The 13,843-nt window shown below is 41.4% G+C and overlaps 1 protein-coding gene across 1 annotated transcript; it reads left to right on the top strand.

Moving 5' to 3' along the window:
- Nucleotides 1–340: 340 nt before the first annotated feature.
- Nucleotides 341–4,502, top strand: LOC149821892 (uncharacterized). Its single transcript, XM_089980997.1, has 2 exons — nucleotides 341–3,632; nucleotides 3,950–4,502. Exons 1-2 carry the CDS (start codon nucleotides 347–349, stop codon nucleotides 4,324–4,326), a joined length of 3,663 nt encoding a protein of 1,220 aa, XP_089837123.1. The 5' UTR covers nucleotides 341–346; the 3' UTR covers nucleotides 4,327–4,502.
- The last annotated feature ends 9,341 nt before the right edge of the window (nucleotides 4,503–13,843 follow it).

Raw genomic sequence — 13,843 nt, 5'->3', positions numbered from 1 at the left:
TCAGAAACTTCAAATGTTTCATGGTCAACCTTCTCAACGCAGATCTTGTCTTCCCAATACATTCAATAAAGCCCTCACCAGTTTTTTTTCACATGACAGCCTTATCAACTAAAACAAAATCTTAAGAAATAGATAGAGTCCAATCCCACAAAGTCAATTTCCCACCTTCTGCTCTTCCCGCCCTTTCCCATCCCTACGCCTCATCACCAAAACAATTCTTAATCATTTTCCCCACTCGTTTTCAGACACCCTTGACCAGCGGCCAAGCTCTTTCACAATTCATACACCACCCTTTTATAACTCATAGGCAGGCTCAGATCAGCCTGCAAAGCACCACCAAACCATCATGAAATCACCATCACCACCATTCTCTACCCTCCCTTTCTTCTTCCTCCTCCTCTTCTTTCCCATATTCTCTGTACCAACCTTGGGTGATACGGAAGCAGAGGCCCTTCTGAAATGGAAAGCCTCTCTTCAGAAAACAGACTCCCTCTCCTCCTGGACCACCAACGCCACCTCCGGCAAGACCAGCCCCTGCAGTTGGACAGGCATCCGTTGCACCAGCTCCGGCTCCGTCACCCACATCAACCTCGCCGGCTTCTCCCTGGTGGGCACCCTCACCTCCCTCAACTTCTCTGCCTTCCCCAACCTCTCCCTCCTCAACCTCAACCTCAACGTCCTCTCCGGCAATATCCCACCGGAAGTCGGCACACTCACCAAGCTCACCCAGCTCGACCTGGGCAGCAACAACCTCAACGACTCGGTCCCGCCAGAGATCGGAAATCTCGCCGACCTCACCGTTCTTAGGCTCTACAACAACACCCTCACCGGCGCCATCCCCTACCAGCTCACTAACCTGACCAAGGTTAAAGTGTTCGACGTGGGCTCGAACTTCCTCTCCGCGCCGGACCCATCTAAGGCTTCCGGCTTGCCCTCTGCGACCTACCTTGGTCTGTACCTCAACAGCCTCGCCGGCGACATCCCTCCCTTCGTATTCCGTTGCCCCAATTTGGTGTACCTCGACCTGTCGCAGAACATACTGACCGGCCGGATTCCGGTCGAAATCGCCACCAAGTTCCCCAATCTCCGTTTCCTCAATCTCTCTACTAATGGCTTCAAAGGCCCAATTCCGGACCAGTTATCGAAATTAACCAAGCTCGAAGCCTTTCAATTCGGCAACAACAATCTCTCCGGCAAGATTCCGGCGTGGATCACCTCGCTCTGGAACCTCCGCATCCTCGAGCTCTATAACAACAGCTTCGTCGGCGGCATCCCCGCATCGATTGGCCAGCTTCAATCGCTTGAGAGGCTCGACCTGCATCTCTCCGGCCTGAATTCGACCATCCCCGCTGAGCTCGGCCGGTGCCGGAATCTTACTTTCATAGATCTGTCCAACAACAAGCTCACCGGCACCATCCCTCGGTCCCTCTCTTACTGGACTCAGATTAGGGAGTTGGGCATGTCTGGTAATTCCTTAGCAGGGGAGATAGATCCCGTCTTCCTCACCAATTGGGCTCAACTCATTTCTCTACAGTTGCAGAGCAATAACCTAACGGGGAGCATCCCGCCAGAGATCGGATTGCTGAAGGATCTTTCGATCCTCTTCTTGTACGACAATCGGATTACGGGCTCGATCCCTTCGACGGTTGGGAACTTAACCAGTCTGCAGCAGCTTGACCTCTCACAAAACCGTCTAGCCGGCACCATCCCGCCCACCATCGGAAACCTGAGGAAGCTCGTTATTCTCAGCCTGTTCAGCAACCAGCTCACTGGAACTCTCCCGCAGGAAATCGGAAACCTGAGTTCTCTGCAACAATTGGATATAAATACCAACATTCTGCAGGGCCCCCTTCCCACCTCCATCACCAATCTGCAGAAACTCCAGTTGTTCTCCACGTTCACCAACTACTTCACCGGCGAAATACCGCCGGATTTTGGATCTCATGGAGGGCTGGTTAACGTGAGTTTCGCCAACAATAGCTTCTCCGGCGCTCTGCCTCCGGGAATTTGCACCGGTGGAAAACTGGATTATTTCACTGCGAATTCCAACGATTTCTCCGGGCCTTTGCCGGAAACTCTGAAAAACTGCTCCGGACTACGGAGGGTCCGGCTGGAGAGGAATCGCCTCACCGGAAATATCTCCGAATCGTTCGGAGTGTACCCCGATCTGGAATACATGGACGCGAGCCAGAACCAACTCTTCGGAGAGGTCTCGCCCACCTGGGGACAATGCGGCAAGCTCTCCTTCCTCCATCTCTCGGACAACAAGATCTCCGGCAGCATACCGCCGGAAATTGGCCACTTATCGCAGTTGCGTGACCTCAGCCTCGCTTCCAATTCCCTTTCGGGAAAAATCCCGGAAGAATTGTTCAACTTAAGCCTCCTCTACAAGCTGAATCTGAACAACAACCGATTCTCCGGCGTCATCCCACAGGAGATAGGCCGATTATCGGATCTGGAAAGGCTAGATCTTTCTTCCAACATTCTGAGCGGGCCGATTCCCCCGGACATTGGCAAGTGTTCAAAACTACAGTTTCTGAACCTCAACCACAATCATCTGAACGGGACGATCCCGTTTGGGATCGGGAACTTGGTTTCATTGCAAGAGCTGCTCGATCTCAGCTCTAATAACCTCTCCGGCGAGATCCCCACGCAATTGGCGAAGTTGAAGTCGCTAATGAGCCTGAACCTTTCGCGAAATCAACTCTCCGGCCAGATCCCGTCGAGTTTCAGCAGCTTGGTCAGTCTCCAAACCGTCGACTTCTCCTACAACCAACTCTCCGGCCCGCTCCCGGATAACAAGGCGATACTAAACTCCTCAGCATCGGCATTCATCGGAAACCCAGGTCTATGCGGGAAGGCGAACGGTCTGACTGCATGCCCCAGCTCAAACAGCAATGGAAATGGGAAATCTCATCGGAAAATCCTGGTTTTAGCCACAGTGCTTCCGGCCATACTGGTTCTTATACTCATGCTCATCTGCATATTCATAATTTTCCGAAAAGCAGAATACTTCATCGTAGGTCCCCGGAACGACGATTTCCAGTTGTCGATCTGGAACGTCGAAGGAAAGCTCAGCTTCAATGAGATTGCCGAGGCTACACAGAATTTCGACGACAAATACTGCGTTGGCAAAGGCGGGTTCGGGTGTGTGTACCGCGCCGTGCTGGCCTCCGGCCAGGTGCTCGCAGTCAAGAGAATGCATTCGTCGGAAGAAGGATATCCGGCGGACAGGAAGAGCTTCGAGAATGAGATCCGGGCCTTGACGGAGGCCCGGCACCGGAACATAGTGAGGTTGTATGGCTTCTGCTGCAAGGAGAAGAGCATGTACTTGGTGTATGAGTATTTGGAGCGGGGCAGCTTGGGGAAGGTCCTGTACGGGAGCGAAGGGGAGTGGGAGGATCTGGGGTGGGCTGCAAGGATCCGAGTAATCAGGGGCGTGGCTCATGCACTCTCCTACCTTCACAACGATTGCTTGCCTCCCATTGTGCACAGGGACATATCCATAAACAATGTCTTGTTGGATTCGGACCTTGAAGCACGGGTCTCGGACTTTGGCACAGCGAAGTTGCTCAGACCGGATGAAACCAGTTGGACCACCGCTGCCGGGTCGTATGGATACATGGCTCCTGGTAAGTTTTCTCCAAGTCCTTATTGGGGGATAAGTGATGTTAAAAGCTTGAGTGGGTATTACCATAATCTCATAATTGTTTTGCATCTATCATTTGCCAATTTTTGTAACTCATTTCTTGTTATCATTTTTTCAATCTGTCAATTTGAATGCAAAATAAATTTAATCGTATATTCATTCTTTATTTAATTTTTTCAGTTTCATGCTTGCTAAATATGGATTTTATCCAGCCAGGTCTGGGCTCGGATTGACAGCAACCCAAAATGCTCTGATCTGCTGACTTTAAAATGAAATTTTTTCTGTTTTGTGTTACTGCAGAGCTAGCATACACGATGAAGGTGACAGAAAAGACTGATGTCTACAGCTTTGGGGTAGTTGCATTAGAGGTGATGATGGGGAAGCATCCTGGCGACATCATCTCCATCTTATCTTTGGCGGCGGCGCAAACTCCTCCGGCTGGAGGGCAAGAGCTGCTGCTAAAGGATGTACTGGACCAGCGGTTGCCTCCTCCTACTGGCGAGCTTGCAGAGGAGGTGGTCTTTACAGTTTCAATGGCATTGGCGTGCACACGCACCAACCCAGATGCTCGGCCCACAATGCACCATGTCTCGCAGGAGCTCGCGGGTCATACCCAGGCTTACCTCTCTGAACCCTTCAGCATGATCACATTGAACAAACTAAACTACCACAAGTGATGGTGATAATCACCCCTGTTTTTTCCTCACATGCACCATAAGCATGTACATGTTAAATATCAGCACACAGTCGGGATTGTGTTGTATGCATATTAGTTCTCATTGCCTCTGCAATAAATATATTCCTGTTTGTAATCATATAAAAGGATACAAAACAAGAGAGCAACCGTGTTGTTTGTAATTACAGGATGATACGATGGGCTTGAAAGATTAATTCCTCACTTCACCTCCCAATTGTCACTACAAGAAAGGGGACACCAAAGGACCCAGAAATATTGTTGAGTGGCGATTCCCCATTCGCCGCTACAGGTCATGTCGCTATAGGGATATACGTGCAATCATAATTGCTGCTACATGCGCAAATTTTAGTGGCATTTGACTAATGCCACTAAAGATCAGTAGTGGCATTTGATCATTGCACTGTATATTTTTGGTGGCAATATCTAGATGCCACTGGATAAGAAGCACAATTTACATATCAAACGACACTATTTGTTGGTAAAAAAATTTAACAATACATTTTCATATGTCATCATGAAACCCTGCACATAAAATACATATATAATATCAACAATTTGTAATTTGTGTATACTGATTGTGGCCTTCCATGTAAACTAGATCAATTAAATGGTGCACAATCAGGCCTTCAAAGCACCAAGAGATCTCTACAAAAAATTTTTCCCTGATAGGCAAGTTGGGGTTTGGCAGACCCGTACAAAAACAAGCTGCACATTTGTACAACCAAAGTCATATATAAGGCAGACAATCTGGGAACTAGTTTTCCTGTGGCGGCTAACAACTTCTGATACCAGAGAAATATATATTGTAAAATCCAGCCCGGCGAACCCCAGCCAGGCTCGGCCAAGCTGGAGAGATAAGTGTTAAAAAAAAAACCAGAATTTTAAAAAGAAAGAGGGAAGACGGTTCCTCTAAATGAGGAACCGCCTCCCTCCCTCTCTGGTAGGGATGGCAGTGGGGCGGGGCGGGGGACAAGGTTTCCACCCCCGCCCCGCCTCAAAATTTTATCCTCCACCCCCGCCCCGCCTCTGCGGCGGGGATGTATTTTATCCTCCACCCCCGCCTCCATCCCCGTTTCATACCCTTCATCCCTGGTCCAAACGGGGATGAGGCGGGGCGGGGATATTGCTGGGAAAAGTGGTCGAGGCGGGGCTGGGGCGGGGATTAGGCGGGGATCGTGGTGGGGACGGGGCGGGGCGGAGAAAAGTGCACGTCCACCCCCACCCCGCCTCTGCGGCGGGGATGGATTTTATCCTCCACCCCCGCCTCCATCCCCGTTTCATACCCTTCATCCCCGGTCCAAACGGGGCAAGGCGGGGCGGGGCCCCACTTTCCCCCGGTCCACTGCCATCCCTACTCTCTGGCAGGAGGGGAGAGGATAAGCCTCGCCCTCCCCATAATTCCGGGCGGTGGGGGATAGGTGGGGAGTTATCCCCACCAACCGTGAGGGCACGTGTGCTTCCCTGCCCTACTTGATGAGAGAGAGAGATAGAAAAAAAGTGAGTTTGAGAGAATTGAGAACGTGAGAGAAAGAAAGACATGCCCTCCCCCTGTTTTCTTTTATCTTTTTGTTTTTTTAGGAGGTCAGCATCCATGGCTGTCAGCGTATTTGAAAAGTGGAAGCCGAAACCACTGGCTACCAGTATCGTTGCAGAGAGAGAAGTTAAAGAGAGAGTGTGGGAGGAAGCCGTCAATCGAAGGTTGCCGGCCACCTCTGCTTGGTTGGCAAGCAATGTCGGAAGAACGACTCGGGTAAACTAGACCAAGTTGAGTATGTTAAAATCTGTTTGGCCGGTCAGTGTGAGACCTAGACCAAACCAGCCCAGAAAAAAAATGGTGTCTCGATCGACAGCCTACCGAGTCGGTCTTGTAAGACCCATTTTTTTTCAATTTTAATCAAAATAAAGAGAAATTTTTATGTGAAAAAATCTAAGTTGTGAAAATATTGATTTAGTATTTAACTTAGCTAATTAATATTGTTTATATTTTTTAGAATTTTGAATTTTAGTATTTATTTACTAGAATGATTAAATTAGTGTTTAATTATTAAATAATCATAACTAATTTAAAACTATGCTTAATTAACCCTAAGTGGTTAATAACTTTTGAATTGTTTCCTAAGTTATGATTTAGAATTAAAGAAAAATATATTAAAGTGTTAATGTAAAGTTTGGACCTAATTTGGATTTGGACCGGATCCAACTAAAAGGTCTAAAGTAAAAAAAAAGTGACGAATTGGAATTTCAAAATAAATAAAGACTAATATGATTTTTTCATAAATTGAGATTCCTAAAAGAAATATCAACAAATAGTGAAACTAACAAATATTAAAATATAACAAAAAGGTAACTAGACAGGTAAAGTTAATTGAAATGAAATTTCTAAATAAAGACTAATATGAAATTTTTATAAAATGAGGTTCCTAAAAAAAATATCGACAAATAGTGAAACTAACAAATATTAAAATATGACAAAAAGGTAACTAAATAAAAGTTAGTTGAAATTGAACAAACTAAAATCTTACTGGGGGGCGCAGTATTGGTCTAATCATTGTATTGGGATTTATAGTCACTAGAATGTCACCAAGATCCCAGAGGAATCCCAACAAATCATAAGAAAATTCAAAGCTAGAATCCCTAGCATTTGTGAAGGTTTCCATTTTAATGAAAGTCTTCGCATGTCTATAGAAGTCAAGGGTCATATATGAGAGATTTCTTTTTGAGAATTGGGTTGAATTAATCTCAGCCCTTCATTCTCTTACAAATGATTTAAGCCACACATATCAAGTAATCATTACCTCTTGCCTATAAATACCATTCCAAAAGGAAGAGAAGAGGCATCCAAGAGCTCTCTCTCTCCTCTATATCTTTTTTTTCCTCTCTCTCTCTCTCTCCTATGATTTTGGTGCTTTTGCTCATCTTCTCTACTTTAATATAGTGTAGGGTGGCCATTGAGGAGCTCTATCCTATACCATTTGTGAGTTGAAGATCCAAAAGTGAAGTAATTCAAACTTAAAGGAACAACAAGATAAGGTAAGTGGATTTATGTTTTATGCACTTTGATATTTATTCAAACTCTTCTCTCTCTTATTCTCTTTCTCTCTCCTCAACCATATAAACATGTGTTTTCATAATACATGTGGGTATGGTGGAGGGATTCTCGTGGTATAAACCATGATTATTTTCTTATGTATACATTTCTTGCACCACACACGATTTTTGGAAAGATATATGGTTGAAATGGATGTACACCAACTCTAATGGTATCATGAATAGTGATTTACATTTTATGAGGTTATCATTCTTGAAGTTTATAAGCATCCCACAAATTTTATTTCTCTCTCTAACTGAATCATATTTAAGAAATTATCATATTTACTACATGATGTTTCTCAATTATAAGGTGATTTTGGAAATTCGTGTGAATGTGATGAAATTCACGAATTGAAAAACAATTTTTGTTTATATTGATAAAAAGTCTAAATTTAACTCATGAAGAAAAGAGTGAAAGATAGTTATTCATGACTACTCGAATTTTTAAGCTCTTTGGTGAAAGTAAGTTGTCTCAATTGATAATGAATTATTTCAAAAAGTAAAATACATATTCATCAAAATGCTTCCCACATTGCTTGAGATTTTACTTTTGAAATTAAAACAACAAATGTATTTCAAACACATTGACATTCATATTTTTGAAAACACTCAAATATATATATCATATGCTTGAAACAATAGCTGGACAGACTCGGTCCAGACCCCAGTTGTTGTCCAGACCAGGTCTGAACCATGCCTAGACCATGCAGGTCTGAACCAGCAATTGGTTCAGACCTAGATCCATTCGAGTCGATGCAGACCCACCCAGAACCGAGTAGACCAGTTCAGGCAGTCTGCATCGAGCCAGTTCGAACCGGATGGACTGAATGGTTCGGTCCAACCAAGATTCAAACCAAACTATGTTGTCTTATCTAGACCAACCCAATGCTGGTTGAACAGACCAACAGTCAGTAGATTCGTCGTTTGAGAAATCAAAACAAAGAAAAGAAAAAAATGAAGAAGAAAAGAAAAACAAATAATTTGCAAATCAAGAATCGGTTTTGGCAATAGATATAAGTTGTTTTGACCTGAATATACTATGAAAATCCAAAAAAACTATCTTACAAACTTTTCTTATAGGCGTACTTGAAAAGTCTATGCGAAAGCTTAAGTCTTTTCATACATAAAAACAACATCATTAGATGATCATACACTTTTGAAATTAAGTGTTTAAAAATCAATGCAACACAAAGAATGAATTTGTTATTGACTATACGTATGAGGATGATCAAAACGATGATACGTTGTACAAAATCAATACGTGTATATATATTATTCCAACGAGTGCAAGATGATTTTGCACATAGAAATCTTACACTCGTCTATACTCAAACTTGAGAAAAATGCAATATGAAAGGGATGTATGGTTCAATGCATATGATAGATTCATTGCATATATTTTTTCATATGCTCATGATAAAGGCAAGGTGACATTGCACTTGCCTATGCTCATGAAATTTGCCATATGACAATACTCATGAAAATCATGTTTATCTATGCTCATGATTGTGATAAATACACTTCGACATAGAAGATGAAATACTTATGCTTAAGCTTGACATAAACACATTGTGTCATAATGTCTATGCACGGGCCCAATGCCTTATGATAACTCTTGTTTGTACTATGCTAAATGTGAATTTGCCTACGGAACATTAAGGTTATGCGAAAAATGAAAGATGCATATGACATGAGGATATACTTGACTTGCATAAGTAGCATATGATAAATAGATGCATGTTATCATGTTGTTCATGTTTTTCATATAAATTATTGCCTCTCAAATTGTCTATGATGCATTCACAAAAAGATATACATGGCATGTTGTAGAAATATATATAATTGCATTTGATTATTATGCTTAATTATGCTATGACATGATGCATTGAGGCATGTATAAACATCATTTGAACTTATGTGTGGTTATGAACTAACTATGAAATGCATTAGTGCTCTAATGAGAGCCTGGGTGGGTTATGACCCCATATCATGAGAAGAAATCTCACTTATTATGTAAACATGAACACACTTAAGATCCTTGTTGTCGTCTTCACCAGTGAGGTGCTCACTTGGGCTAAAGAAGCCAGAGCACGTGAATTGGGTTGGGCAAAACTATGTAATGACATGTATACTATCTTGAGGAGAGTATAAAGGCTATTGAGCCTAATTGTCTTGTGAAGCGACACCATGAAATATTAAGTACCCTTAATAAAGATGAAACCGCCCATGTAACCCATTCACACCATGGTCCACCTTAGAGGGTTTGATCTAAATGTCATACCGACTTGAATTAAAGAGCAAAGGCATCCTTGGACCTCTGGTCACTCGAAGTTAGGGAGGTTGAGGTTGCCCAAAAGTGGTATACCTCAGCTATTGCAGTAGTAAGAGATTGCAATTCAGTTTGCCCTTATGCCAAAAATCTCTCGGTTATGGACTGCAGGCTTGGGTTGGTTTATCGAGTCACTAATATGCTACGACAAATATATAATTTGCATAATGAACATTGTAGTATAATATAGTTGGCATGATGACAATTGCCTCTGCATACCCAGAGAAGCTAATTATATCAAAACTAAAAACACTAACACTGCTAACTGACTAATATAGTTAGTTATGATTCATTGCATATTTGAGATTCCAAGTTATGATCATGTCATTGCATATTTGAGATCCTCAAGTTATGATCATGTTATTGCATATTTGATATTCTAAGTTATGATCATGTTATTGCATAAATGAGATTCCAAATCATGATCATGTTAGTCATATTGTTTACGTGAGATTTCATGATATGATATTAAAGCTACATGATGATTTATCAGCAAGCATATGACTGCTCTGAAGCATGTTATGATAGATGTTTGATTACTTATCATGATGCATGTTACATAAATTTGCTTAACGTCTAGCAAGAGTTTTGACTCCGTTTCATGGAGTGCAGGTGATAAATGATGATGCAGTGCGAGAGAGCAATGTGCAGTGAGGCCCTGATCCATCCTTCCCTAACTAAGTTGCCGATCTTGGAACAAGCTTTTTGGATGTCTTATTTTTAAATGAGATGTTTTATTAACATTTGGGGATGTGTAATATTTTAAACTATATGAGACTCATGGAATGCAAATTATTTCCTTTGGTTTGTGAGATGGATCTTTATTTCAAATACGTAACTCATTTCTATAATCCACCAGGATTGTCTACCTTTTTTAAACCCAAATTATTTTCACTGTGCTATTTAAAAAAAAATGTGGTTAAAATTCTACATTTTCAAGTTAAAATTTTTGGGGTGTTACAGGTCTGACCAAACAAGTCTGGGTTCACGGGCTGGGTCTAAACCCAGACTAGGTTAGGTCTGACTGAGACTGACTTGGTCCAAGTCTAGCCAAACCGAGTCTGGTTAATGTATAATAAAAAAAAGGAAATCAAGATGGGTTGAACATTGTCTCAGTTTCTTTGTTTTGGGTCTGGATTGAACTGAACCAAACTGGGTTTGGGTTCATTTCGATCCAGTTGATCTGGACTGATCCAGGTTGGACCAGACCCAGACTGAACTGGGTCTGGATCTAGTCTATAACTAGACAGATCAATCCTAGATCCATATCATAATTGGGTCTAGATTCAGTCTGTAACCAAACAGACCAGATTTAGATCCAGATCAAAACTGATCCTGGATCTAATCAGTAACTAGATGGATGAGTCCTGGATCCAAATTAGAACTAGGTTTAAATCCATTCTGTAACTAGATGGATCAGTTTTGGATCCAGTCCATGATTACTTGGATCAATTTTGGATCTAGACTGAAACTGAACTTGATCCATTTCAGTTTGTTCTAGACTGGATCAATTTTGGATCTTGACTGAAACTGAACTGAATCTAGTCTAATATGTTTCTGACTGGGTTGTTCCTGACTAGAATAGAACTGAACCAACCTAGTTTGTTCCTAGTTGGAACAGCTTGGGTCCAGTCCAATTACACCAAACTAGATATGGATTCATATCACTTAGTAAGCATATCAGATATGAAATTTAAAGAGTCCATATGGGTTTCAATTCAAACTCGGTTGGGTCCAGACTAGATTCAATAAACCTAGTGTTCTAAACTTATACCAAGCCCAGTTTGACATGGGTAGAGTCAAATCAGATCACAATGAGTTCAAATGACCAAATTACTCTTGTATGTGTGACCCAATATCAAATTAGTAAATGAGTGTAACTTCACACCCCAAACTTAGAATTGAGTAAGGTTTGACATATTGTATTTGTGTTGCGAAGAGGAATATGTTTGTTTTATGCTTTTGATCAAATTAGGAGCATAAAAATTGAGGTCTAACAGACCAACTTGAAAGGGATATTTTGTTAATTTTGATAAAGTATAAAGAATGTATGTCCATTAATATGAACATACTTGTGTGATGAATAAATTATACTATTAGAGCTACATGAGACTCACTCAACTGCAAACTAGAATGTAGAGTTTGCATTCGAGATAAAAGAAATTATAAGTATTTTTAGTTAATAATACATTATATGTTGACATCTTTATGGATTAGACTCCATGAAATCATGTTTGCTTGAGATCACAATTGTATTCTAGTGAGTTTGCAATTGCATATTTGAAATACACTTTTCTTGTGATTATAGAATGAATGCATGTGATTTAACCCTAATGCTATAAATGATTTAATGTATATGTGATTCTTTAGCACTAGTTGCATGTATTGAATTATTGCATTTTAGACGAAATACATATTTGAGTTTGTGAAAAACTTGGAAATACATGTATGAGAACATATTTGAGTCTCATACTAGTTACAAAGGTGCTATTGTGACTTGAAATACTTTAAAATACTAAAACCCTTTAAATCATCGAGGGGTGACAGGTAAAAATGGCTACCTGATGGCCATCAATGTGAGAGCCACCACTGTCCAGGCCCTTAGGATTTATTGTAATACCCATGAATTTTTATCAGATAAATAAACTTAAAATTTATGTCCTTAAGTTGTTACAAGGATATTTTATTGCTTTAATTATTTATTCGTAATTGGATATAAGATATCCTATTTGGATCTTCAGTGTTGGATCCCTAATACCCTGTTCAGAACTTCAATATTCCATTTGGATCTTAGAAATCATATCACTAAATTTGATATTTAATAATAGATTGCGGTCAAATGGATCAGATCTCTAGTATTGGATACATGAATATCATGATCAAATTTGATATTGGATCCAGGACAAATGGAGTGGATCCACGAAGTTTAAATCAGATTCTTAATAAGAAAATTTTTATATCGGACCTATAACACTTTATTGGGATCCGTAATATCCTAGGCCATGTTTGGATCCATATTACTCTATTTGGATCTTGGATATCGGAACCTTAATTTTCAATGTTAATTTTATATTGGTAATACTCGAGTCCAGTTAAAATTCTACTTGGATCCAAAATAAGATTACTTGGGATCCATAGTACTTTATTAAAAAAATATACCAAAAATTTTATAGTGTTTCAGATCCTTGGGTGGATCCATAAATGTATTGGGTCATGGACCCATAGCATCCATTAGGATTTGGTCCAAATCAAAAGATTCGGATCCATAGATCCGGTTGGTTTTAGTTTGGACCCAAACTTTAAACGAGTCACCATGAGGGCAACCCAAATGAAAAAAAATAAATTTTTAGAAGATCTAGATCCACGGATGGATCTGGATAGGCCCAAAAGTAGACCCAACGAAGGGGGGTTGAGGGTCACGAGTCCGATCGACCCAGACCCACACCCGTATGTGTTAAAAAAGAAATCACATTAAAAAAAACACGCAAACCCTAAAAAGGGTTTGCGTTTGAAATAAAAAGGAAAGAAGGGGGGGTGCGGTTTCAAGCAGTCGCTGGTGAGAAAGGGGGGGTAACCGACCCCTCTCCCACCCACGATCTTCCTCATCTCCCCCACGATCTCCTCCGTTTCCCCCTTTCTCCTCCAACTCTCGCCCCTTCACCTCTTTAAATCCCCCACTCTCTCATTCCGCCTCTCTCACTCGTTACCTTCCTCCTCTCTCTGTCGCATGACTTGAGGAAGAGCGCACGATGGCAGGGAAACTCGGCAATAGGGGGAAAAGTTGTGAATAAGGTAGGGTTAATTGTGATTTTTGCATATGTGTCAGTTTCAGGTATGCAATGTTTTGCCGTAACACTCATATAAAAAAAATTAGGGATTTTCGGTTCAATATAGGATCTTATGATCTTGTTATGTACTTTGTTCAAGGATTTGCAATGGCACATTACATTCTTTCTCTGTATGTTGCGGCTGAGCTATAGATCGATTAATGATTCCAAATTTGCTTTCCCTTTGTTTAATTGTATGCGAACAATACATACTCTCATGTATGCACATTAACCCTAATAGGAGCATCAAG

The sequence above is a fragment of the Nuphar pumila genome, chromosome 11 (assembly GCF_984573655.1).
Source record: "Nuphar pumila chromosome 11, dmNupPumi1.hap1.1, whole genome shotgun sequence".
Lineage (NCBI taxonomy): Eukaryota > Viridiplantae > Streptophyta > Magnoliopsida > Nymphaeales > Nymphaeaceae > Nuphar > Nuphar pumila.
The sequence above is the reverse complement of the archived record's forward strand: the minus strand, read 5'-3'. Positions and strand labels throughout refer to the sequence as shown.